The 26,098-nt window shown below is 48.5% G+C and overlaps 1 protein-coding gene and 1 long non-coding RNA gene across 3 annotated transcripts in view; one reads left to right on the forward strand and one right to left on the reverse strand.

Moving 5' to 3' along the window:
• ABTB2 (ankyrin repeat and BTB domain containing 2) overlaps positions 1 to 23,405 on the reverse strand; it is a 183,208-nt gene extending 159,803 nt beyond the window's left edge. The window contains 1 exon segment of the mRNA XM_032640937.1: positions 22,128 to 23,405. Within this exon segment, the coding sequence (XP_032496828.1) occupies positions 22,128 to 23,010 (883 nt within the window). The 5' untranslated portion in view covers positions 23,011 to 23,405.
• Positions 23,406 to 23,595: 190 nt separating this feature from the next.
• On the forward strand, positions 23,596 to 25,671 carry LOC116758643. 2 transcript variants are annotated; one of them, XR_004351201.1, is made up of 3 exons: positions 23,596 to 23,675; positions 24,892 to 25,077; positions 25,432 to 25,671. It is a non-coding gene; the product is annotated as an uncharacterized LOC116758643 (long non-coding RNA). The 2 variants fall into 2 exon arrangements; XR_004351202.1 differs by having other exon boundaries at positions 23,636 to 23,691.
• Positions 25,672 to 26,098: the final 427 nt, after the last annotated feature.

A 26,098-nucleotide genomic window follows, 5' to 3' on the forward strand; every position in this document is an offset into this window, starting at 1 on the left:
TGTCAGCGCGGCATGAGGCTGCAGACTCCATACTGTAACTGTCATTTTGTCAACAGTGTAGCACACTCCCCAAGAAATAATCAGTGCAGTTCACGGAAAATGCGATCAATAGCGACCTGTTAATTGTTCCTCTGGAGGCCTGGAACTGTGCCCAAGCTACGAACACTCTGGCCCATTCTGAACTTTTCCAGAGCTCCATCTGCAAAAGTACAAGATCCCCTTCCTGATTTTTCAATTGCTTTGAACGACTTCACGGGCAGGATGAAAATGTGCTTCGTTATGAATGAGAAACTTCAGTTGCTGGACTTGGCAGCACTGATTGCCAAGAAGCCCAGCCGCGGGGAGTGCTGCCTTACGGCGGACCCCTCCTATTTTCCACTGGCACATCCCATAAAACGAGCGAGGGCTGGGTTTCCAGTGGGCTGCTCGCAGAAAAGAGACAGCCGTGGTAAAACCAAAAAGATATTCCTTCCAGGTGTTGGAGAAAAAGCCCCCCCACCCCCAGACCAAAAGGACACTGGTTCTTTTTCAGTTTGGGAGCTTTAAAAACCACACAAAACAAGCCTAAGAAGTGCTCACCACGAGCAGACAGAAGGGTCACTTCAAAGAACCCAAGTATTGCTTAATGTGGAAAAAATTAAAGCTTGAAAATCAGGTCCATAAAATGTAAGGAGTCTTGGAAAAACAGCCCCATTTGATTTTGCAGTACTCGTTCAGGAAAATAGATTGATTGTTCTCTGGCTCTCTTTTCTAACTGCAGCCTGTATACCCGCCGTGTGTATTTTGGACTCTTTCCCATCATGCCATGATTTCCTGTCTAAGTCTGGGTCCCATGGTAACTGGAGAAATTTGGCGTGCTGGCCCCATTCGCAAGGACTGGCCACTTGAGGGATGCCAAGTGGGTATCTTCTTCCATAACAAACACAGCTCTCTTCTGGTTTTGTGGCAGGGTTACTCTCTTACTCATAAAATCTTACTAATAAAGTCTTCAGTTTATAAATGGATCTCCCCACCCAGCCTCTCTCACCCACCTCGCAGGAAAATGAAAATCTTTTGCAGAATCAGAAGACCCATGGATTCAAAATTCCATTTTACAGGACAGAGGGGCTACAAGGTTGCTGGGGGGAAAAAAAAAATCAACAGTTTTGCTACTAGCAAAAGAGTCAAACAGTTTAGTAAAAATAAAATCAAATTTATCAGGTGGGCAGAAGTTATCCTTGAAAATGTATTTCCTAAGAGCCCCAAGGATACACTGATGTGGGTCACGAGTTTTAGATGTCTGAGGGCTGACTTCTATTTATCGTTCAGATCTCAACCCAAATGACACCATCTCTAGCACTGCAGCAACCCTGTGCCCCCAGTCTGGTTTAGGGGCTGGGGTCTTCCAAGTACAGCACATAACAGACTGCGTAACAATTGCCTCTTTAATTTTTGCTCCCCAACTAGAAGCTGCTCCCTGAAGGGCAGGGACTGTAACTTTTCACCCGTCTTCTGACACAACGCTTGACGTGGCTTAGGTGTTCTGTAAATGTGTGTAGAGGGTCCTGTGGGCAGACTGACCTAGACCACGCCACAAATACAGGGAATTAGCCTTTGTAACCTCTCTTTGCCTCTTGTGTCGTCACTGCCCACCACCGATGGCACAGTTTTAACCCTCCTCTTACATAAAGACCTCCCCCTAGGAAATGACACAATAAAACCATTCAGGTTAAGATCAAATGGAATCATACCTCATTAAAGCATGCCCCCCACCCCCCAGACCAGGACACCTGTGCTTCCCTCCATGCCCCCCAGCCTTGACCTAAGGAATTAAATCTTACTTGTAGAATTTCAGGCAATCACAGGGGTAGATTGTTTGGGGTTTTTTGTTTTTGTTTTTTTAAGGATGAGGGGGAAGAGGTAGCTCCCCATCTTGTTCCTGAAACCTCACCGATGACCGACTCCGGGCACTTGGGCAAGCCAGCATCCGGGGACTCAGGGAAGTCCGTCCAGCTCAGCCCTCACCAGCAACGCCTCTGTTGATTTTGCTAATAGAGCAAACAGACCCTCTTTGAAAGAGGCAGAAGCAGCAGAACTCCGCTTTCCTGCCCATTTCCTCTGCCTTATTAAGCGAGAAGAACTGGTTTCAGTATGAAACCCTGAAAGCCACAGAGGGCACAATCTCAGAAGTGTGTTCGGGGGGTCCCAGGGCGTGGATGGGTGCAGAGGGCACCAGAAGCATGGGAATTGCAGTGAGCACCGAGGGAAGGGCCTGCGTCCCCGGGTAAGGGACAGATGAACACTTAAGTCAACCACGCAATAACCAACAATCACCAGCTCCACCTGACATTTTTTTTTTAATATTTATTTGGCTGCGTTTGGTCTTAGTTGCAGCATGCAGAATCTTTAGTTGAGGCATGAGAACTCTTAGTTGCGGCACGTGGGATCTAGTTCCCTGACCAGGGATTGAACCCGGGCCCCCTGTGTCAGGAGTGCGGAGTCTTAGCCACTGGACCACCAGGGAAGTCCCTCCACCTGACTGTTGACTGTTTTACAAATGTTCTACTATTGGCTCTACACGTGTTGCTTCATTTGATTCTCTCAATTCAAAGCTATAACACAAGAACTACAATTTCACTTTTAAAAATAAAGAAACTGAGCTGGGGCTCAGAAAGGTTTGATAAGGTACCCACCCCCCAGAAGTTCAACAACAGGTAAAACTCATGGATGGTGACAAAAGTCAGAATAATGGTTACTTGGGGAAGGGAATGGAAACTGACAGGGAAGGGCCATGAGGCATATCCTGGGGCGGGAGCGTTTTAAATCTTGGTCTTGACCCGGATGGGTCACACAGGTATATGCCTGGCGAAGATTTCATCAAGTTGTACACTTCAGGTTCTGCCCTTCACGTACCTTAATTTAAAATTAGGAAAACAAATAATTCTTCTACCTCAAATCACACAGTGAAGATCCCAAAATTGAAACCAGGTTTCCTTACCTCCAAAACCTATGCTCTTATCTCCTCTACTTTCTCAGATTCAGAGGAGAGGGGTAAGACATGAGGATCATTTATGCCCAGAGGCCAGGGACCTACAAGCACACCTCTGGGGTGTCTCATGAGCTGCCCCCCAACTTCCTTCCCCTTTCCCTTAAGGGTAGGAGCATCAGGTACAGAAAAGCCACCGGCAAAGGTCATGATGTTTGGTGGTGGCAATGGAAGCAGAGAGGTCTCAGCTCATACCAAGGCAAATACCATCAGGTCCAGCCCAAACATCTCCTTCCCTCGGAAAGCAAAAATCCTGGCCGTGAGTGCTCAAGTGATTCCAGTGAAAGCCTCTATATCTAGCACAGCAAGGGCAGAAACAACCCTGTCTTTGTCCAGCTACTTTAGACACACACAGGAGCTCATGCCCAAGACCTGCATAAACCTAAGAAATAAGGCAGCTTAAATATCCCCACTGTTCTGTGTTCTCATGTGGAAGCCGCTGTGGCTGGAGGTGGAAAAGCGTGGTTTTCAGGGTATTTTGACAGATGACAGGCAATCTCAGGAGGTATTAATGGTGGCCTATGGCCCCCTATTGAGAATCCACTAATTTTGTAGCCTCAGGCACACAAATTGAGTGTCTCATAATCCTTGGTTCATGACCATTTTGGGTTAGGTATAATAATGTGAACTCACCTCCAAAACAAAAGCTAGAGCCTCGCAAACCATCTCCGCCCCGCACACCTCAGTTCGTCCCTTTCCTTCTTCCAACACAACGTGACCATCGTCCCATCACCCGCGTTTACCAACCTTCACTTTCGCCTTTACACGGTATTTACTGTGGCTGTGATGAAGTGTTTCAGTACATTTTAAAAATTTAACTTTGTAAAAATTGTACCATGTTGTATCTAATCTTCTGAGACTGATTTTTATTTTCGTGTATTATGTTGCTAAGGTTCATTCAGCTCCTATTTTTCCTCCTATCCATTCACTGCCAGCTGAAGTTTCACTTACATTTTTGCATTTCACCTTTACAACAGCACAAGGCAGCTACTGCCATCCCTACTTCATACGTTAAATAAAATAGAACAAACAGGGAGAGGGGCTTCACATTAAAAAAAAAAAAAAATCAGCTTATCTGGGATTAAACCCAGGTTTGTCTCCAAAGCCCTTGATCTTTCCACTATAACACTCAAGACGTGTTCACGTACGAGTGGGCTCCCCCATCACACTATGGGAAGGGTCACCAAAAACCTCCCACCCCAAATAGTCATCATCATCATAATGGCTAACATAGTGAACACTTATATGCCAGGCACTGTTTCAGGCATTTTAGAAGATAAATTCCTTTAATCGCTACAACTACCATATGAGGTAGGTGGTATTATTTCCGTTTTACAGACAAGTAAACTGAGGCACAGAGATGTGAAGCAATTTGTCAAGGGAGCAGTGGCTCCAGGAGTTGAACCCAGACAGTCCGGCTGCACATCCAAACCCTCAATCACAAAGCTGTACGCCTCTCAGTCTACAGAGGAGGACAACCATCTGAATACGAGTGACTAGGACGGGTGCTGGCTCAGAGGAGGCCTGTGCTGAGTTTGCATCTGGGTGGTAAGTATGGCACTCCCACAACCTGATCTATTTATTTATTGAGGAAGGCCCTGACCCGAGGCCTCTGTCCCAGAAGAGCTGCGTGCAAGGGCTGAGTAGAGAAGAAGGAAGCGAGTGAGAAGGAGGAACAGCAGAGGAAAATACAGCCGTCCTTGGGCTTCCCTGGTGGTACAGCGGTTGGAGTCCGTCTGCCGATGCAGGGGACACGGGTTCGTGCCCCGGTCCGGGAAGATCCCACGTGCCGCGCAACGGCTGGGCCCGTGAGCCATGGCCGCTGAGCCTGCGCGTCCGGAGCCTGTGCTCCACAACGGGAGACGCCACAGCAGTGAGAGGCCCGCGTACGGCAAAAAAAAAAAAAAAAGAAAAAAAAGAAAAAGAAAATACAGCCATCCTCAACAAAGAGCAGCAAAACTGGCTGGCTGCTGGTCTCGGTCAGGGGCCTGGGCCTTGTGGGGAAATGACCAGGCTCTGAAAACCACGGCTGGAAATGCCAAAGGACAGTGTCTTAAAGAAAGGGCACAGAGGATCCTTCTGGAAAAACTCTGACATTCTACTTACAAGGTTCTTATTTGGTGTACTCGCAATAACCTAAGGATTTCACATGATTAAAACTCACCAGCTTCCAGAAATGCAAGTCATAGGCTTTGAAGTCTGATCACACTAACCTCAAATCCCAGTTCTGTCCCATGCTGTGTGTGACCTTGGACAAGTCATTTAAACTGTCTCCAGGCCTCAGTTTCCTTATCTGTAAAGTGGGAATAAATAATAGTACATACACCTCCTAGGCTGTTGTGGGGATGCCATAAGATAATCCATGCAAATCACTTAGAATCTTGTCCTATCTCATAGTCTGCACTCAATAAGTATCAGCCTGTGTTCTCATCTCCACCACCTCACAGTTTGGTTGAGAGGATTAAACAAGATAGTATCCAGCAGAGGCTGGCTACCTTTATCTTCTCCAAGGCAACACTCATCCTCACCTCCTCCTGCAGTGACCCTAGGCAGTCCCACCGCTCACAGAGGAGAACTTCACAGACCAGCCTCACATGCCACCTCTAGGGGGACCTTTGCCCAGTGTGCACCCTCAAAGGAGCCCCGAAGGCAAAACCCAAATCCAAGTGATAGAGGATGGGATTCACAAATGTGAATCACCTGAGGAGCATTTTAAAAACAGACATTCTGGCCCCCCTTTTAGAGGTGCTTACTTAATACATCCAAGGTAGATCCCGGAGTATGATTTTTTAAAGTGTTTCAGCAATGAGCCAGGTCTGGAAATGACTGATTTAAGGGGTTCCTGTATTTTAGGAAGGCGGGGGAGATGTGTGGACTCGTGCTACACGTACACACATGCACGCACACACACACACCCACGCACAGGGTTCTTTAGAGGTTTGAGGGGCCCCAGTGCTAATGGAAGAGACCACAGCACAGTAACTAACAAGGCAACTATTTGCCAAGAGGAGTCCAAGTTACCCTTTAACCACGGGTGATCTGTCAGTGCCAGGGAAGCCTCACAAGGGACAAGCATTTGGTCAGCCTGGGAGGGCCCATGGCGGGGCCCACGCTACACAAATGTCAACACGATGATGTAATATCCTGGCCCTTGTCCTTCTTTTCTTGGAAGCATCTCATTGAGGGTCGTGCCTCCTTCAGTAGAACCATGAACAGAAGGAAAGCAGGGACATCACCATTGCTAAGTAGCATTTGGATTCCCCGGATTTAAACCCATCTCTTGTAACAATTGTGATGAAAATTACTCAAAATTCCCTACACATGCTTCCAAGCCATTTGGATTTCATTACAAGTGGCAGATTTAGCACATTCTAGATGTGGGCAAATGAGTGGCAATTGCATAACTACCTGGGCATTTCATACCACAAATTAATCCTATAGAAATAATCCGACTCTGTCTGATTATACTGTTTGACTGGTGGTGCTGGTTGCACAGCCCAAGCCAGCAGGAGGGAAGCAGGCTGGTGGTTACCAGGTGAGGTACTGAAATAACAACTGCACAGTCACGCTTTTCACCCCCACCATCGTCAAGAGAGAAAGAAGGAAGGAAGGAAAGGAAAAAAGAAAAATAAGACCAAGTGGAGGCCCATGATATACAAATGTAACTTAGACATTCACTTAAAGAGTTAACGTTCACTTAAAGACCACTTCTGACTAGACAGCTAACATTGTACATCCTCAAGTAGAAAATGCAAACAGCACCTAAAAGTGAAAGTGCACCAAATGCCATTGCCTGGAAGCAACTGGCATGCTCCTGGTGGTTGCCATGTGCTAGGCACTAGGCTAAGGGCTTTATTTTGCACTTAATCCTCACAACCACCATACCCGGTAAGCTCTCATATTGTCCCCATTTTACAGATGGGAAAATTGAGGCACAGAAAGGTTAAATAACTAGCTGTATGATCTGGGCAAGTGAGTAGTGGAGTCAGGGTTTGAATCCAAGCCCCAGTTGTGAGCAAACATCCTCTCAGGCCCCTCTACCCATCACATCAGCGAGGCCTCTTTGGTCCTACTCTTCGCAAGGGATACTCCTTTTAAAGCCATCCTCTGCCAGGATTCCACTGAGAGTTCTCTTAGGCTCAGTCCTCACAGCAAAGGATGCAAAAGGACCACAGGGCATGTGAAGCACTAAAAACCTTAATCTCTTGGGTAAATTTCAAGTTCCAAGGAGCCACAGATTCTGGCAGGAGCTCTCCTGGTGGCCGCTCTCCAAGTGGACGTGGCAGGCTGGCTTTAGGCAAAACACCTCTGAAAAGAGTTCCCCTCAAATGGTGGGAGGAATAGGCAGTTCCTGAATGAAAGTGAGCTCAGAAGAGCTTCTAGTTCAAACAAACATCCTCTGACTTTATGACAAGGGGTCATCCAACCAGCCCAGGAGGAAAGAAGAGCCTTGGTGGAAAATAGCAGAACTCAAGCTCAAGTCCTACTGCCCTTAGTAGGAGCAGCAGCAGAGACAGTAGCAATAGCTTTCCCCCAAGCCTGTTTCATTGTCTTGAAAATGGCAACAATATCTACCTCAGGAGGATTACTGCCTGGCTCAGATGAGAAAACCCATGAAAAACTCTGTAACACATGTAAGTTGTTACTATGTGTCAAGCATTCTGCTAAGTGTTTTTTTTGTTTGTTTGTTTGTTTTTGCAGTACGCGGGCCTCTCACTGTTGTGCCCTCTCCCGTTGCGGAGCACAGGCTCCGGACGTGCAGGCTCAGCAGCCATGGCTCACCGGCCCAGCCGCTCCGCGGCATGTGGGATCTTCCCGGACCGGGGCACAAACCCACGTCCCCCGCATCGGCAGGCGGACTCTCAACCACTGCGCCACCAGGGGAGTCCTGCTAAGTGTTTTATACATATTTTGTCATTTTGTTTAACCCTCACAAAATCCCTGTGAGGGATTTTAGATCACCATTTACTTTTAGATCACCATCTCACTGATAAGGGACAACTTCAGAGGCTGATTTGCTCCAGGCCATGCAGCTTGGAAATCATAAAACCTGACCTCGTGTCAAGGGTCCAGAGGTTAGAGCCACACAAATCAATGGCCTTAATCTCCACATCCATGAATCTTCTCGTTTCTGCACAGAGGGCTCCAGAGAGGCTAGAGAACGGTTAAAATTTTGAGACCTCTGAAAACCCAGAAAGCTGGCCCCAAGTGACCAACCGATGACTCACTCTAGTGGCCAAGTGTCCCATGGAACTGTCTGCAATGATGGAGATGGTCCATATCTGCCTTGTCCAATCTGGTAGCCACCAGCCTCCCACGATGAGTGAGCACTAGAAACGTCACATGTGCAACCCAGGAACTGATGTTTTAACCTTATTGAATGTTTATTAAATTTCAATAGCCTCACAAGGCTAGTGTCTGCCGTGTTGAATAGAGCAGTTTCCCTCACTCACAGTATGTCACGTGTCTTGGGCTCCCACTCCAGGAAGGCTGTAAGAAAACGCTGCTTCCTAGGCAGGCCTTAGTGTGAAGGAATAAAATAAATTATTCCTGGCCCAGAGCAAACACCATCGCTATGATTTTGGAACCTCTGCAGCTGGAAGAGAGAAATGACAGATTCCAAAACAAACGGCCTCGCCTCGTTTTTTTTTCCTTTTAAAAGAAAAGAAATGAAATGCGTAGAAAGTCCTTGATTAACTTACTTAGGAAAGGCTGTCACTTTTTCAGGTGACAAATTCCTTCGGCTTATGATGACACAAGGGCTGAAATATGGTGGAAAGAAAAAACCAGAAGGTAAACAAGAAGAAGCCCGGCATTCTCTAAGGTGTCATAAATCAGGAGGGAATAGACTCAAGACGCTAACAGCTTCCAAACGCTCTTTCTCTGAAACTATTTTAAGCAACCCACACAATCTCTCAGAGGTTATTTCATTCACAGCAATAGAACAGAAGCAACGTGCTTCGCAGAGTATAGCTTTAAACTCGCAAAGAAACAAATACCTACACCACAGCCCTCAGGCCTGTTAGGTTGGCCACCCCTCTGAGAAATGTTACTATTTTAAGGCACCTAAATGGCTCGGTTGTTCAGAAGCTGCGAGGGAGGCTTTTCCTCTCACCCTCTTGGACCAACCCATTCATTTCTTTGCTCAGGAAATCACTGCATGTGTTTCATCCCCACCCAGGCAACTGCCGAGGACAGAAGTAGGGGAGGACAGAGGCAGCATGGCAAGTGAGGAATGGTGCCCAACAGACCTTGGTTTGAATCCGCCGTGTCATTTACCAGCTATGCTACCTTGACCTCTCTGAGCCTCAGTCTCTTCAGTTGTCAAATGAGATTAAGAAGAATACATACCTCATTGGGTAATTATAGAGATTACTCGATATTATACACATGAAGCACATAGCATAGGGCTGGAACTTTGTAAAGGCTCAACACATGGCAGGTATGTACTGGGGATCACAGCTGGCTTCTCTGGGTAGGAAGGGAACAGGATGTGGTTGAGTGGAGAATCCAGAGTAAGGTTGCCTGGGTTTAATTATAATCTCCACCTCTCATTAGCTGTATGACCTTGAGCAAGTGACTGAACCTCTCTGAGCCTTGGTTTCCTCCTCTTTAAGATGCAATTAATATCCCTCATTTAGCAGCGGGATAAGTAACATTATTACATGGTGCCACTGCCATTCTAGATCTAACTTTGCTCTTTTCATGCAAATCTAACAGTTCAAGCTTCTCTTGGTTGTTCTTTGGTAATCCCACCAGAGGAGCAAGCATGGCTATGAAGTGAAGGAAAGTCGCCATCCTGGGTAGGGCAGACATGAATGCTCCAGAACAATGATTCTTTTACCATGAATAACAGCTAATGTCTCAGTGCTCAATGAGCACCAGATTCTCCCAAGAACTCTACCCACATGGTCTGCGCCCTACTCCAGATAATTTATATCAGAATTTCTGGAGGTGGGGATTTAAGACACACACACGCTTTTTTTTTTAATTTTTTTAAGCTCTCCAGGTGATCCTAATGTGAATCCAGGGTTCAGAGCCCCTGAAACAACTCTATGTTCGGAACCATGGTATACCCATTAAACAGAAGAGGAAAACTGAGGTTCAGAGACCTCAGTCAGGAGGGGCGACTCTCAAAATCCATCTCTTAGCCACCTGTGCTACCTGAGGAGCAGAGGTCAAACTATTTCACAGGCACTTGGAGCCTCCCAATGCCTTTCTGAGACTCCTCCAGGCCTCTGTGCCCTCTCAAAGCACCCAAGACGGTTCTCTTTCTGGCTAAATTTCTGACCCAGACTTGACTTCCAGGAATCCAAAGCTGTCCGGAAATGGAGACTCGCTTTCCCAGACCTGAAGGACACATGCACGAAGTCTCAGCAATCCACAGAACAACTGGAACTAATTAAACAGACACCACGCTAATGACGGGAAACTGTGGATTTGATGATCTTCATTAAAGGCTGCTGGTTGTCTATGAAGAAGCTAGAAGGCAAAATTTAGGGGGGCTCTTAAGGCCATCAACCGAAGAATTATAAGACTGAAAATTAAATCTCCACTGCCTGAGGCCCTATCCAGCCCTGCTGTGTGGCACCTACCATTGGGAAAGGCAAAGGAGGGCAATGTTTCAATCCATCATGTGATTAAGGAGGGAGGCCTTTCCTCCCAGTTAAGAAGATCTGGAGGCCACCCTCCTGCTCAATCTCTCTCTAATAAAGTTTGAGACAAGCAACCAAAACCACACTCAGATCGTTGGCTCAGCCCTCCTTCTTCCATACATAGCTGTTCCCCTTTCAATCAATGGCCAATCCCTCCTTTCAGTTGCTCAGACCATAAACCTCGTTGTCACATGGATTCCTCTCTCATCCCTCACATCTAAGCTGTTGGCAAGTCCCGTTGGCTTGAACTTCAAAATACATCCATAACCTCTTCAACTGACACCCAAGCCACCATCCTCTCCCACCTGGATTACTGCAAAGGCGTCCCGAGCAGTCGTGCTGCTTCCTTCCATGCTTGAGACTACTGTTCATTTCCAACAGGGCAGAGAGGGTGATCTTGTTAAAATGCAAATCCGATCACATCATTCCTGGGCCTAGGCCCCTCCAATGACTCCCAGCAGACTCAGAATTGAAAGCCGAGGTGCCACACAGTGGCCTACAAGGTCCTACTTGACTACCCACCCCTCCCTTCCCTCTCCAATTGCATCTCCTACTACGCGCCCTGCTCCCCCTCACTTGCCCCGCCAGCCTCCTTGGACCCAATGTGCACTTGCTCCCTCTGTCCAGAGCTGTCTTCCCCAGCCTGGCTGGCCTCACTGTGACTCCTCCAGCAGGTCTTACCCTTCCTCATGATCCACTGGGCCTACACCCTCCCCTCCTTTGTGTCTCTCATATTCATCTGTTCTATCACCATGCACAGTAAGTCCTCAACAAATATATGCTGAATAAAAAAGCAGAGGTAGTCAAAACTTTTAGCCTCTCCCTGGATCCTAATCCCAGATCCTCCCACCGTAACCACCGTCTGTCTCCTCCAAGACCAACATGGTAGAAAACCCAGGATACTTTACAAGCATCCACTGGACAGGTGCGGGTCCCTGTAATGCCTTTGCAGAGGCAGCTCTACCCCAGAGGCCCTCTCACCTGCTACTGAATTGGGTCTCAGCATAGTCCTGGCCTGCCCCGCTCCTCCTGGAAAGATTACATCCAGAAAAACAGCTGCAAGCAACTGGCTTCCAAATGGTGTCCCCACATACAACGTGATTTACCCAGCTGCTGAGATGAGTTAAAGAAGCAGCACCAGGCCTCTGGTTTCCACAGAAGCCACTCTTTTTTGGCCACGTGTTCTGCTTTCTCCTGAACATTTTATAATCTTCAACTTGGGGGTTTGTAGAGTGGACGGGCTGGTGGGGAAGAGGGACAAGCTGCCCCACTCACCCAGCTCTGGCGGGGACCGCCCCAAGCCCTGCTCAAACCCTATGACTGAAATAAATCGGGGTTCAGAACCCGTGCCCCTTGGGGTGCTGAGCTCCCCGTCTCAGCCTTGGAATTCCTGGCAGCCTGTCATTTTCACTTACTCTCACTTTCCCTGCCTTTGAAGAATCGGCCCTGCCAACTGCAACAAAGAGCATTTAAAAATATCTTGCTGGATTATACTGTCCTGCCTTCTAAATTCCTCACAATGTCTGTCTGTCCCACATAGTATAAAGAAGGGTGTAGCATATTTAATTTTTTTTTTTTTTCTAGCTGCTCCCTGCTATAAATATCCGAGGTCAGATAGGCGGGCTGCAAACACCGGCTGCATGAAGTCACCTCGGGGCCAATCTCACCACCAAGCAGGCCTGCCAGGACCTGGACACAGCTGCTGAGTGCTGGTGGGGTGGGCTGGCCAAGAGTAGACAGAACTCATCCTTCTGAGGCAAGTGGGGGAAGAAAAAACTCTAAGTAGAGTAATCATAGTGAATCCCAATATAAAAAGGACGGCATTTAGTCCCACTACCTGGACCGTCTTCCAAGAGCGCGGCCAGCTCCATCCTGGGCTGCTTCTTTCCCAAGGATAATAATTACAGGGCTCGACCTTAGGAAAGTGATTTCACAGTGTCCATGTGGGGTCTGGAAACATTATCGGAGACAGAAGGGCCATTGGAGAATCTAGTCCAACCTCTTCACACCACAGATAAAGTAACAAACAGCCAAGAAGAGGGAGTGATTCACTCCAGGTCATGGAGAGGCCAAGCTCCAGCCCAGAATCTTCTGGATCCACATCCTTCACTCTCTGAACTGGACTGTCCCAGACACTTGTGCACATATACTTGCTTGGTCCATGAACCTCGGCTTGTGTTTATGAACAGCTCTCCTCACAGCAAATACTGCTTTTCATATCTTAAAAGGTACAGACTAAAAAAAAAAGTTTTAAAATTTCAACAAAACTTGGCCTCAATTTTAGGGATGATTTTCATGCACTGCAAGACCTGTTTCACCCTCTTTGTGTTCCCCTTTAATCTCTCCCCACTCCTAAACTTTTATCTCTGATACTTCCAAGTTCAGCTTTCCTGTGTGATTTTTCCATCATGGGCCTGACCACCCCCCTCCCAAACCCCCACCCAGCTCACTTTTAGAAAGCGAATGATGGGTCCCAAACCATTAACCATAAATAACTATATATGTACTTTTGTAAAATGTTCATGAGATTTCTCTTTTCCAAGCGACAAATTCCTTTATAACACTGGGGTCAGGAAAAGGTCTAATACCTGAGTTATCGGCTAAGCCATTGATGACCTATCACATTTTATTACTGCCAGTGGAATTCAGCTGGACCCTAGGGAGTCCATTCCAGATGGCACTGAGCTATAAGGTGGTTCCACAATGTCAAACATTTAACATGATGATTGAAATCTTTATTATCAATGCTCTGGAAACAACTTTAGCAAGAATTAGAAGGTGACTAAACCTCTTTGAGAATTGAGCTGTTATTTTCCAAAACGATAAACTGTAAACTGAAGATATCAAGCCAGACTCATAACCAAAGTTCTGAGACCCTCTTATCCTGTTTTCTGTCCCTCTCTGCCTCTGTGTTTGAGAATCCTGCCTTGGCAAGAGTCAGTCCAACAGCCTCATTTAATGGGTGTGCCAGCCTCGACCTTCATTCCATACTGGGATTGCTTTGGCCTGAAATGCTATGTGCGGAGCCCTGCAAGAAACACCGAGTCAGAAGCCAAATTGCATGGGAGAAGCAGGGGTGATGGCAGTCTTGCTCTTCAGGCCCTCTCAGCCCAGGTTTGCTCGGGTAAAGTCTTCTTTCGTTACTTGTATTGCTAGGACAGAGGCCAGGGGCATTTTTGAGGTCAATCTTTCAATCAACAAGAGGGGTAATGGGAGGTCTGGGGCTGTGGTTAAGATGCGCTGGGGAGCAGACACACTCCATTTCTGAATTATAAAAATGAGTTTTGGAAAACTCTCTTCCTGCACTCTGGCAGGCTTCTTAACATCTGGATAAAAGATGTGGGAAAGTTTTCCTCTTTACTGTGTTATCTGCCCTTCTCCTCATCATGCATCTGAACCTTTCCAGCCGAACAGGGTCACTTGCCATTTTCCAACACACACACTCTGGTTTCCATGTCTTTGCTCACACCACTCCCTCTGCCTGCAAGCCTGCATGCTCTCTGCACCACCTTCCCTTCTCTGTCCCAGCTCCACCTGCCCAAGTGCCCCTGGCCCACATGCCACACCCTCCACAAAGCAGCCCCAACTCCCTCCCTCACACCCAGCCAGGGCTCACCTCTCCCCTTTGAGCTCTCCAGTCACCAGAACTTCAAGGTCCCCATCTAAGGGGTAGACAGTATATCTACCTTACAGAGGGCCTTGGGAGGATTAAGTGAAATAGCTCATGAAAAGCACCCCTAAATGGGCAGTGAGAAAGATGAGGCTTCAGCATCGTCCCTCTCATTTGAATGCAGGGACCCCAAACTTCCTTGGAAGAATCCATGGACATGCTCTGCTTTCCCTACTAGATTCTAAACTTCTTGACAGGCAAGATAATTCCAGTCCTCCTCCATGGCCTTGGATGTAGCTGGCGCTCAGCAAGTAGTCGATTAACGAGGCCGGCATGGCATTCCTCAGGCTTACTTGGGCTGTGTTTCTGAAGCTTCTCCTCCCAATTCGGCAAGCTGCTCCAAGCCTACTGCCAAAGCTGCAAAACCATTTAGGCCTTTTTTAAAACAAGCAAGAAGATCACAAAGTATGTTTACATGACAGGCCAGCAAAACACAAAACACCTGCTGTCCTGTGGCTCAGAACTTGGCAGCGGCGATGGGCAGGGTCCCATAGCAGAATGAATTTGCAGGGCCTGGAGCGTTGAGTTTGCACCATCACTATCATCCTGGCGGGGTCAGCCTTGAGCTTGGAGGGAGGGTCAGATGTCAATGCCCAATGCTAGCCTGCTTCATCTTGAGGGCAACAGAGCCATAACTGAACAAGGTGCAAAGGTGCTTTTTCCAGATCCCGTAACTTCCTCCTACCTATTAGTCACCAAGGAAAGCCTTGTGACTAACACTCATCACTCTGGGATTTGGGTCCCGATCCTCCCCTGCACTAGAAATGCCCACTTCGGCAAAAGTGAACGTGACTGGCCGCAAACCAACACAAGTTTGCAAAAATATAGCAGTGATTAGAATTAATATTTTATGTGCCAGGCTCAGTGCAAAGTCCCTTACAGAGACTTTTAGTAAATCCCACAAACATCCTACGAGTTGGGTACTCTTTTCAGTTCTATTACAGAGCAGTGTTTCTCAACCAGGGGTGATTTTGCCCCTCAAGGGACATCTGTCAATGTCTGGAGACATTTTTGATGGTCACCACTGGCAGCTGGAGGTGGGGGAGGTAGGGTGTTACTGGCATTTAGCGGGTGGAGGCTGGGATGCTTCTAAGCATCCTACAGGGCATAGGACAGCCCTGCAACAAAAGTTATCCAGTCCAAAGTGCCCCAGTGACAGGCTGAGAAATCCTGTTACAGAGGAAGAAACTAAGGCACAGCACTGACCTTGCCCAGGATCACACAACTCAAAAGGGAGGGCGCCAGGAATGACACCCGGGCAGCCCTACCCTGTGCTATGTTCTCAGCGCTCAACCCAGAGGCAGCTCTGACATCCTGGGAGCAATGAGTATGCCTGCAGGCACAACCACCCGTGTATAAGAGCCGGCCCCTCACCTTATAGTTGGAGACTCGAAGCAACTTGCTCCAGGCCTTCGTAAGAAGCAAGGCAACTTGGGGCCCAACTCAGACTTCAAAGCCAGGGCATCTCAGTGCTCGCTATGCAGATTCCTTCTCTCCCTGTGCTCCTGGCACTGAGATTTCAGCCGAAACCGTAGTGGACTCTGAGGAAATCAAAGGCCCCTTCATAAAGGCTTTTCCGCCAACTCCAGAGCAAGTGAGTTGAGTGCCCTGAGGCCAGTGGCCTAAACACGGGCTCCCTTTGGGTTCTCTCCTCCTGCGTGTCCTACTTCTCCGGGCCAGCTCTCCCCGCCGTTAGAAGACAATCACGGTGCAGGTGGCAGCTTTGCCATTCAACTGAGCTTATTGATCACCCAGCAGCTGACACTTGTAAGGCCCTCCCTGGACGGCAGAGTTCCCCGCCCCTCAGGAGCAGCAATAAAGGCTCCTTAAAATCGATGGCACCTGCAGGACACACTCTGGGACCGTCAGCAAGCAGCATTTAAACAGCCTATCACAGCATCCTTCGGAGGAAGACCCACCCTGGGCCTTGATGCCTGGTCTTCAGCTTGGTTGTGAAGATTCTCTGGCCTAATGGATGTAAAGAGCCCGGATGCAGCAGACATTAACAAGCAAGATGTATAGCAGGTGCTGCTGTGAGTCTGACCCTCGCCTCCACTGGCAGGGGAAAAATACTGCCCTGGTCCTCATTACCTTTGTTTCCCTGATTCTTCACACAAAAAGCACAGGCCTAGGGCTTGAGCGATATGGGGCTTGGTCCCGGCCCGGCCATTACCAAGCTGTGAATCCTGGGCTCCCAGAGACCCTTCTGTGAAAGAACATCCCATCGATGGATTTTTATGGGCACCGGGCGAGATCCTAGATAAAAAGGTTTAAGGACCTGTGCAAAGGTTACGCCTATTATTACAGCTGTAGAAGTGTGGAAACAGAGGCCAAAGCATTCACCCACTACACAACTTGGGGAAGGACAGGTAGTGATGGGGAAATGGGATAAGGACCAACCTGAGGATTCACAGCCCAGGGTCTTTGGCTTATTTTATTACTTTATCTTTATTGGAGTATAACTGCTTTACAATCTGGCTTATTTTAGAACCTTAGGTGTTGTCCGTGTGACCCAGGAATGTCTCGGTAGTTGATTGCCTTAGTGCCTTCCTCAGATTGGAGGTAGATGGGGTGCAACACAGATGCACCCTCTTCAGAGCAATAGTCATCAACAAATTGCCCTCTAGGGCAGCTCTGCAGGCAAGGCGGGATTGGTATTGCTATTCTTAGGGGAACTGAGTGCCTCTGTCTTTCAACTCAATCTTCCTGTGGATCTATCTGTTGCCCATCAGACGTCTGCTGTGAAACGCCCACTATGGGCAGTGCACACTGAAGGAAGCCCCCCCCAACCTGAAATCCCTCCCATTTACCTTTACTTATCACAGGTGACCTTGGGAACCCTGCTCAAAATTAGGGGATCAAAAGTTTGAATGATGTCCCTGTGGTTTGGGTACACTCCAAAATGCTGCCTCTATTCATCAAGAACTTGAAATTCTCTGCCATGGTAGAAACAGGGGAAAGTTCTTCTGAGGGGGCTGAAGGATTTCGAATGAAGTTTCTGGAATTGAACATTTTGTATTGTGGGATCAATCATTTGCCTGACTGCCATTCACGGAGCCCCTACTGTGTGCCAGACCCCATGCAAGGCACAGGGGAGACAGTGATGCCTGTGAGTCCACAGTGTGATGGGAGAGACGCAAACAGGAAACAGTTCAAGAATCTGCCCTGAGTGCTGTGGAAATTCACAGAGAGGTGGCCCTTCAGCCCACACGGAGGCAGGTAAAACCTCCTGGAGGAAACAGAACATCCCCGCCTAGTTCTAACTACTTAAGGCTGGCTTGCATTCCTCAGGCATTCAAGGAAAAAAAAAAAGTTTGCATTTCCAAAGCTTGTTTTGTTTCAGTTTTACCAGCTCTCTGGGCTTCAATAAAACAGTCAAAGAGGAGGGAAGCTGCCACCTCAGCCCAGACTACCCAGGTGTGGAAACTGATTAAACAGCAACTAGCGGCTCAATTAACCCCGGCTCCTGGAGTTGATTATCTCAATGGAAATCCATCCTATAATCTCCCTGTTAAATGAATCCTACAACTAGAAGAGTTTTCAGCCCTGCTGTAGATGCAGCCCTTTCATTTCTCGGCTGCAAATGAGATTGTTGGGACTCTACCTCAGCTGATAAATAACTGAATAATTCAGAAAGGTCCTCTGTCACTTTTTTTTTTTCTTTGCTGAGTGATCCTTAGACATCAGCAATATTGATATATTACCTACTACTTATGAAATTTCAGAGAGGCCCCCCTTGGCTGTCACTTAAATTAGCTCCAGTCACACTATCCTATTACTGTTTTCTGTTGTTGTTAGTAACACTTACTGCTAAAAGTAAATCCCTATTTGTTCATTTTCTCCTTGTCTCCTCCATTTGTTTGTAAACTTCATGAGAGGAGGAACCTCTCCGTCCCCCAACTTAATCCACAGCACTTTTAACTGTGGTGCAGGCAGGGTCAGTGCTCAATAAATATTTGTTGAATGAACTGCAACTATTTATTAAGCATTTACTATGTGCTACAATCTTTAATTCTATGCTTTCACCTAATCCTCATCAACCTTAAGAATTAGGTGCTGTTATTAACCCCCATTTTACAGATAACAAAATTGAGGCTTAGAATGGTTAAGAAATATGCCCCACAGGACTTCCCTGGTGGCACAGTGGTTTGGAGTCCACCTGCTAATACAGAGGACATGGGTTTGAGCCCTGGTCCGGGAAGATCCCACATGCTGCGGAGCAACTAAGCCCGTGTGCCAGAACTACTGAGCCTGTGCTCTAGGGCCCGCGAGCCACAACTACCGAGTCCACATGCCTAGAGCCGGTGCTCAGCCACAAGAGAAGTCACCGCAATGAGAAGCATGCACACCCCAACGAAGAGTAGCCCCCACTCGCCGCAACTGGAGAGGGCCCGCACACAGCAACGAAGACCCAATGCAAACAAAATAAATAAATTAAAAAAAAAAAAAAAGAAATATGCCCCAGGTCACTCATATAAACAGCAGAGGTGCGCTTCAAATCCTCACTGTGATTCCAAAGTTTTTGCTCCTTACCGTTATGATAGAGCTACCTTCATGTACATCCTGGTTACTGCTTTGGAGCAGGAATATTCTCACCAAAATCCTATCATTTAACCTAGAGTCTCCAAATGGAAGGGGATTTTCTCTAATGCCATGGACATTCATGAAAGCTTAGTAAGCAAAATGGCCAAGAAGAAATCCCGAAGTGATGCTCAGCATCAAACTGATGTACAACGATGAGAGAGAGAGAGAGAGAAAGTAGATGAGAGAAGTTTCTATTTTCTACCAGATCCATGTTTATAAATATTGCCCTATTAAAGTGGTTTCTCTACCTCCCACAAGGAAGATATCATCACTTAATGACATTGCCCTGGAAACAGGGACACAGATACCAAATGAGCAAGCAGTATATAACTCCTGCTGCTCTACGAAGCTGAGATCATGTTTTATAAACACCATAGAAATTTTATCATCCATCTTGGGCTGAGCGAAACCATATTTGCCCAGCACTCTGAGTAATGGATGGGATTAGATGGATTAGGGGTCTTAAATTCCTGGTTGGAAGACATTAAAAGTTTAAGAGCCCTATATAGCTGACTCAAATGCATGTGCCCATGCTGTATAACTAGCAGGCATAACAATAAATATATACTATAAAGGGAAGACCAGCAGGACAAGACTTCGAACCAGCACACTCCCTCCCATGCGTAGCCATTTCCTACTTAGACTTCAGCTGTATAGATGGTAACCTTGCTGGCCTTGGCTTATTTTAGTACAACGAAGGTTTAGGATCTCTCCATTTCTTTCCTAAGCAGTTTATGCTTCCTTCTGAAGTCAGCTTTGAGGAATAAGTAATTCATTGTGCCTCTACTAAACATTCATTTCACTTTGTCTAAAGAGAATAAATCAGCCTGGTTATTGTTTACTGGGGCCACCCTCAGGTTTTCATGTATAAAAAATGAGCATCCATGTAACTCAGGGGAAGCGAATGGTCACCTGTCTTGCAGGAGAGCTCCCTGGAGACCAAGGAATGTATGGAGGGACACGTTTGCTCGGAACATCCCGGAGATGTGCTGCCTGTCACATAGAGTCCTGCTGTCTTGCATGGCTTAAGAAGAATTGTTTGGGGTGGAGGATGGGAGGGAAGAGGTAAAATTATAGGGTCAAAACCCCATCCTGTGAAGAAAATCCCAAGGAGTGATGACCTTAGATAAGAAATCTAGGGCCCTTTGGGATAGCCCTTTAGTGGAAGACACCTGTGTTCTAGCAATTTCTCATGACTCTACATTTTCAGAGGACCCTGGAGAGGCAGCTGCTCTTAATTGCCTCAGTTTACAGTTAGAAAAACTGAGAAATTCCTCCACCTGAGGGGCACCAGTTCTGCATGAAGGGCATGTTTTGGTTTTGCTTTGTTTCTCTGTCACCCATTATCCTCCTTCATTCTAGTCTGGTTCACAGGGTTATAGGCCTTTGTTTTTTCCCTCAGGAGTCTTCACTTCTCTGAGTTCAGTCTGGGCCTCCCCTCAGCCAAAAGCTCAGAACGCTTCCCCCCTGGGCTATGACAGCCACATGGAAATCCCCCGGCCCTCCACTTCCTCTCCTGGGGCTGTGTTCCTCGTGATGATGCCACAAACCTGGAGGGTAAACACAATTATCAGCTGTGATCCTGGACTGACCTCAACTCTGACCTAAGAGGAGGAAAATTAAAAGGCGTATGCTCTTCCTTCCATTCCAGCCCTCTCCTTTTGTCAGTGCTATAATTAAAAACAAAACCCTTGAAAGTCAAAGTCAGCCACACTGGTAGATACAGACTGTCTTCAAAATGAGGCCTTAGGATGTCAGGTACTCTCCTTGAAAACTGGACCAGTGAAAACAAAGCTGCTTCTTCTCCTCTAGTGGCTAAAAGCTTGAACTCTGGAGCCTACCTGGGTTCAAATTCCACCTTGTCACTTAATATCTGTGTAATCTTCGGTTAATTATTTAACTGACGGGTACCTCGGTTTCCCCATCTGTATAATGGGGATAATACTATAGGTACCTACAGATTACTCAAGTTAACATATAAAGTGCTAAGAACAGTGACTGACACATTGTTAAGTGCTAATTTAAAATTTTAGCTATTATGATTACGTTAAACCACATTTAAATATGACTCCCTTTATGGCATTCCTACAGCCACATGGCCTCTTCCACTGACAACTTACTTGCCACTGAATGTTGCCCCCAAAATGGCCTTCCAATCAGATTGCAAGGATGTCTAGCCAAAGTACCATTCCAAATAACTGATGGTTTGCTGACTCCTGAAGTTGGAGTCTGGTAGGCAGTTTACTGCTGAATGTATGTCACACCGTTAACCTTTCAAGGGAAAAGGTCAGGCGCTTCCCTACCACCTTCTGCACTGAAGCTATGTCATCCTTCAGAGAAATGCAACTACCTAATGGTTTCTTTCCCGGACTTGACACCATGCCATTGCCCATCCCCCCACTCCTCTTCCCAATAGTGTGGTTTACTGACTGGGTCTTGGTTTCTTCTGGGAAAGTCCATAAGGTTGTGCATTTAATATAATACAACACAGGAGTTTTAATCAACTGCTCACTTGGTTGGTGACAGCTTTGAAAGTCAGGCCCAGGGAGCTAGGATGTGGTTCCCTTTCTGGGAATGGGATTCAGGAGTCACCAGGTTCCATCGCTCTGCGCACACAGAGTTAAGAACCCACCAGTACCACTCCACCTTCCAGGAGAGGGCCTGAAAGGCATGCTTCAATCCAGCAAAGCCCAAGGTGGCAGCACCAAGGTCCTGGGCTTCCTGCTCCCTTCCTCCCATCCCGCTTACCCAAGGCTCAGGTCTTAAGAGTTTGGGCCCTCTGGCTACTGCTACTGGACTGGAGAGAACCGGGACAGAACCACAGTCGATCTGCCCAGCTCTGGGGAGAGATGCCAACTATAGATCCATCAAGCAAGGCAGAGAGCGACGGGGCAGTAAGCTTCGCACCAAGAGAGGTTCAGGGATGGCTTGGTCAAGAGATTCAATCAGTGAACAGCCCCCAGTAGCGACAACACGACGCAGAACAGAAAGTAGATCAACCACGACTTTACCCTCCAAAAGTCAGTCGCTGAAAGAACAATCTCGGGAAAGACCCTTTAATGAACTCCACCCGTAGACCGAAAGCTTTCTCTCAGGTCTTGAATTTCCTTCGTCCTAGGAAATTCACCCCCTGGGTAACCCATGTCCGACTTCTCCCCCACCCCGTCCATGGGTCGGGGGCCCGCGTGCTTACCATTGGCGTTCTTGCCGCAGATGAGATGCTCATAGGGCTGCAGGACGCCCCAGAGCTCGGCGTCATTGTTGATGACCATCTCCAGGGCCTCAGCGGACACCTCCCCGCCTCCGGCCCCTCCGCCGTCGGGGTTCTGGCTGGCCAGCACCCTGGCCCGGATCTCCTCCACCAGATTCTCCATGCAGGCGGTGAGCGAGATGGCCGCGTACTCGTGGATGCGCACGGAGATGCGGGTGTCCACCATCCAGCGGAAAAAGCGGCCAACCGAAAAGGTGAGGCCGCAGCGCGCCGACTTGCCCCGGCGCAGCCCGTCGCCCGCGCTCATGCTGTACAAGGAGAGCGCCTTGACGGCGGCCAGTGAGCAGCTCTCGGCCAGCGCCCAGCTGTGCACCAGGCGCACGGCGCTCTGCACCTCGAATCGGGTGCACTTGGCGTGCAGCACGCTCAGGCGCTGCGCCTCGCGGGCCACACGGATGAGCGCTCGGCGGAGCAGCCCCGCCAGGCGCCTAACCGCCTCGGCGGAGAACAGGGGCTGCCGCCGGCCGCCAGCACCTTTGCGAAGCACCCGGGCCACGTCTCCCTCGGTCCAGGGGAACTCCTCCAGCTCGGGGAGGCGCGGGCAGCGCGAGAAGAGGTCGGCCACTTCGGGGTCCTCGGGCAGCACCGTGTTCACCGTGTCCCAGCTGTTGTGGCGGCTGTTTATGGAGCCGGAGTAGCACCACCAGGCCGCCCCGCGGTGTTGCTGCGCCGAAGAGTTGATCGCCTGCGAGTTGGACTTGGAGGACGAGAGGCTGAGCGAGCGGCACGAGTCCCCGGCCCCATACCCGGAGTCCAAGGTCAAGTCCTCCAGAGTCTTCAAGGTGGAGCTGTACGTCCCGGCCATGGGGAGCCTGCCCGGGGAGGCCTCGCCGAGCGAGGGGTGCTCACAACTCCATGCGTCCTTCCCCCAGTGGGCAGAAACAAGCTCTAGGCTCTCCGGGGCGCCCTCTTTCCTCTCGGCGCCGCGGGCCTCGGCGGCCGCATTGCCCGCCCGCCCGCCCGGCGGCCGCGGGAAGGTGGGCGAGATTCGCGGCGGCCGGAGCCCCACGCTCCCGGCGTCTGGACTCGAAGCCGTCACTGGAAAGGCCCCCCGCCGCTCCTCCTCGGCACTCCCCCTAGCCCACTTCAACTTCCCTGAAGCAAAGCGTCTATCTTCCGCGGAGAAGGAATCCCGAGAGAACAGGGCGGCGGCAGCAGAAGGAGGCGGCTCCGAGAGCTGTGCGAGTACAGAACCGACCGGCGAAGAAGCACTCAGCAAACTTCTGCGCAGCGCCTGCCGCCCGCACTCGCTAGGTACTCTGCCGCCACCGGCATGCAAATAACGCGGGGCAGCCCACCAATCATCGGCCGCGATGGGCAGGGGCTGCACCAATGATCACCCACAGAGGCGGTCACTATGCAGATTTCACTCCGCCGCGGGTAAACCCCTCGGCGGCGGAGGCGGGGCTGGAGGCCGAGGGTCTGGTAGAGCTGACGGGAGGACGGCGGAGGAGGGGGAAGAGAAGGCGAGTGAGTGAGCTACGAGGTGGGGAGCAGAGACTGGGAAAGGAGGGATCGAAACGTTAGGCTCGGGAGCTGACGACTTAAAGAAAAATGTGAAGGAAAAGCCACTGTGCGTTGCCCCTTCCCGTCGTCCAGGCTTTGGGCGTTCGCAGCTCCCTTTCGAGCCCTCTGCTACCGAACACCGACGCCAGCGAGTCGAGTGTGGGTAGGGAGCAAGGGAGGTGGGGCTGGGGGAGGGCACAGCGGCATGGGGGAGGGGACCCAAGCCAGTCGCTCCACCTCTCTACTAAGACTTTCTGCCAAGGCCCTCCCTTCTTCCAGGCGAAACTCCAGTGAAGTTGGGGAGGGAGGAAGGACGCCCCTGTTTGCTTCTCTTTCCCGATCCGTCTGGTTTTCTTTACGGTGCTCTCTAAGCTCCAATCAGAACAATCTCTCCCTAATCTGGCATCTGATAAATGGACGGGCTCCAGGAGGCCTGCGATTCCGCCCCCGTCCCCCCCACCCCGCCACTTGCAATATTACACATGCAGTATAGTCTGAGTATTACTCGGGGAGAGGGCTCTAACTGATCAGATTCTCAAGTGTCCGTGTCTTCGCTGTTACAACTGTACAATACCTCTTGCTGTGTTGGATCCTTCCTGTCCGAGGAGCCAGTGTCCGATTGTGTGTATGTGTACGGGGGAGTGGGGGGTTGTTACACACGTGTGTAATGGGTGTGCGAAGGTGAGAAACGTCCCTAGCACTGGCCTGCGCTCGGAACACCTGGCTGAATGCACCTCTTCCTAACGGTGTGCCCTTGGGCGAGTTATCTGCCCCCCTCAGGACTCGCTTTCCTTCCCGGGTAAAATGAGAGCTGACCTCCAAGCAGCACCCTTGTAAACCTGTCTCAGGCGCGCGTTCAGAGGCGGTCAAAGTTCGATTGGTTCCAGCAGATCCATGCGCGGTCCCACTCCGTCCCGCTGCTGTCCTGTAACTATTCACACACACGTGCACGAATGTGCATATGCCTCCTCCAGTGGAACCGCAAAATCAAGGAGGAGGTTGTGTACGCGTTTCCCCCAAGTCAGCCTCCTCCCGCGCTCTTGAATAGCTCCTTTGTGCTGTATCTCACACGGTGCTGACCTTGAGCCGTGAGTTGGATACGAACTAGAAATGTCTGGTTTGTCTCTTTCCTTCTTAAATTAATGGCCCTTTCCCTGTGAAACTCCTTTTTCTTTGGCAGTTTGGCTTAATTTTGCCTTCCTGCGCATCTTTATTTATGCAATACCGCCGCCTCATGGTGAGGGCTGGGAACGGCGTCAAGGATGGACGTACTCATACGAACGACACAAGTCCGCAGGGACCAAATCAAGAGAGGACACAAGGTGTGATTACATCTTATAGAACAAGAGATGAGAAGTCGAAGTAGGTAAGGAGGTTCAACTTGTCAAAAATGCGAAAATCGGATGCAATTTAATATTTATTAGGGGAAATATAATACTAAGGCAAATGTCGCCCTCTAATGGATGTTTACAGGAAAAAAATTCGGCAAAGTTTTTTTGTTTGGGTTTCTTTTCTTTTTCTTTTCATTTTGTTGTGTGCATCCTTAAAAAGTAACGAAAATGACAACTGGAAATTTAGGACAGGGGACTTACTGAATGGAAAGGTTATCTAGGAAACTATCTAGAATATTTCTTGGGGGAAAAGAGCAGATGGAATTTATCTTAATATATTCAAGTTACTTGATGACTTGAAGTGTAAAAATAATCAAACATGCCTACAGCCAAATTTCAGAATGCTGTGAATGTTAAATTGCACCAAAAGGATTTGTTCAGCAAAATTCAGCGGCTGGAAACACTACTGCACAAACAACTGAGTTCCGTTAGTAAATTACATGGAAAGAAAGAGATGGAGAGGAAACCTATACACTGAAAAAGACTTAGAAGACATATCAGCCAATCACAATGTGTGGAATTTATTTGGAATTTGTAGGGGTTTTTTTAATCAATAAATATTTGACCTTATGAAACTATTGGAATATTTGCTATTATGAAATCATTGTTAGTTTTTTGATGTGGTAATGGTAGTGTGGTTATGTTTATTAAATGTTCTTATCTTTTAGAGACATACTGAAATGTATCTTTTAATTTTCACCATTAAAAAAAAGAAAGAAAGGGCTTCCCTGGTGGCGCAGTGGTTGAGAGTCCGCTTGCCGATGCAGGGGACACGGGTTCATGCCCCAGTCCGAGAAGATCCCTGCCACGGAGTGGCTGGGCCCGTGAGCCATGGCTGCTGAGCCTGCGTGTCTGGAGCCTCTGCTCTACAATGGGAGAGGCCACAACAGTGAGAGGCTGGTGTACCAAAAACAAAAAAAGAAAGAAAAATCTTTATGGAAACATCTGGTAAAGGGGCTAGAAAGTTATGAAAGACAATTAAGACTGTAGATCTCT

This window comes from Phocoena sinus, chromosome 8 (assembly GCF_008692025.1).
Source record: "Phocoena sinus isolate mPhoSin1 chromosome 8, mPhoSin1.pri, whole genome shotgun sequence".
Taxonomy (NCBI): domain Eukaryota; kingdom Metazoa; phylum Chordata; class Mammalia; order Artiodactyla; family Phocoenidae; genus Phocoena; species Phocoena sinus.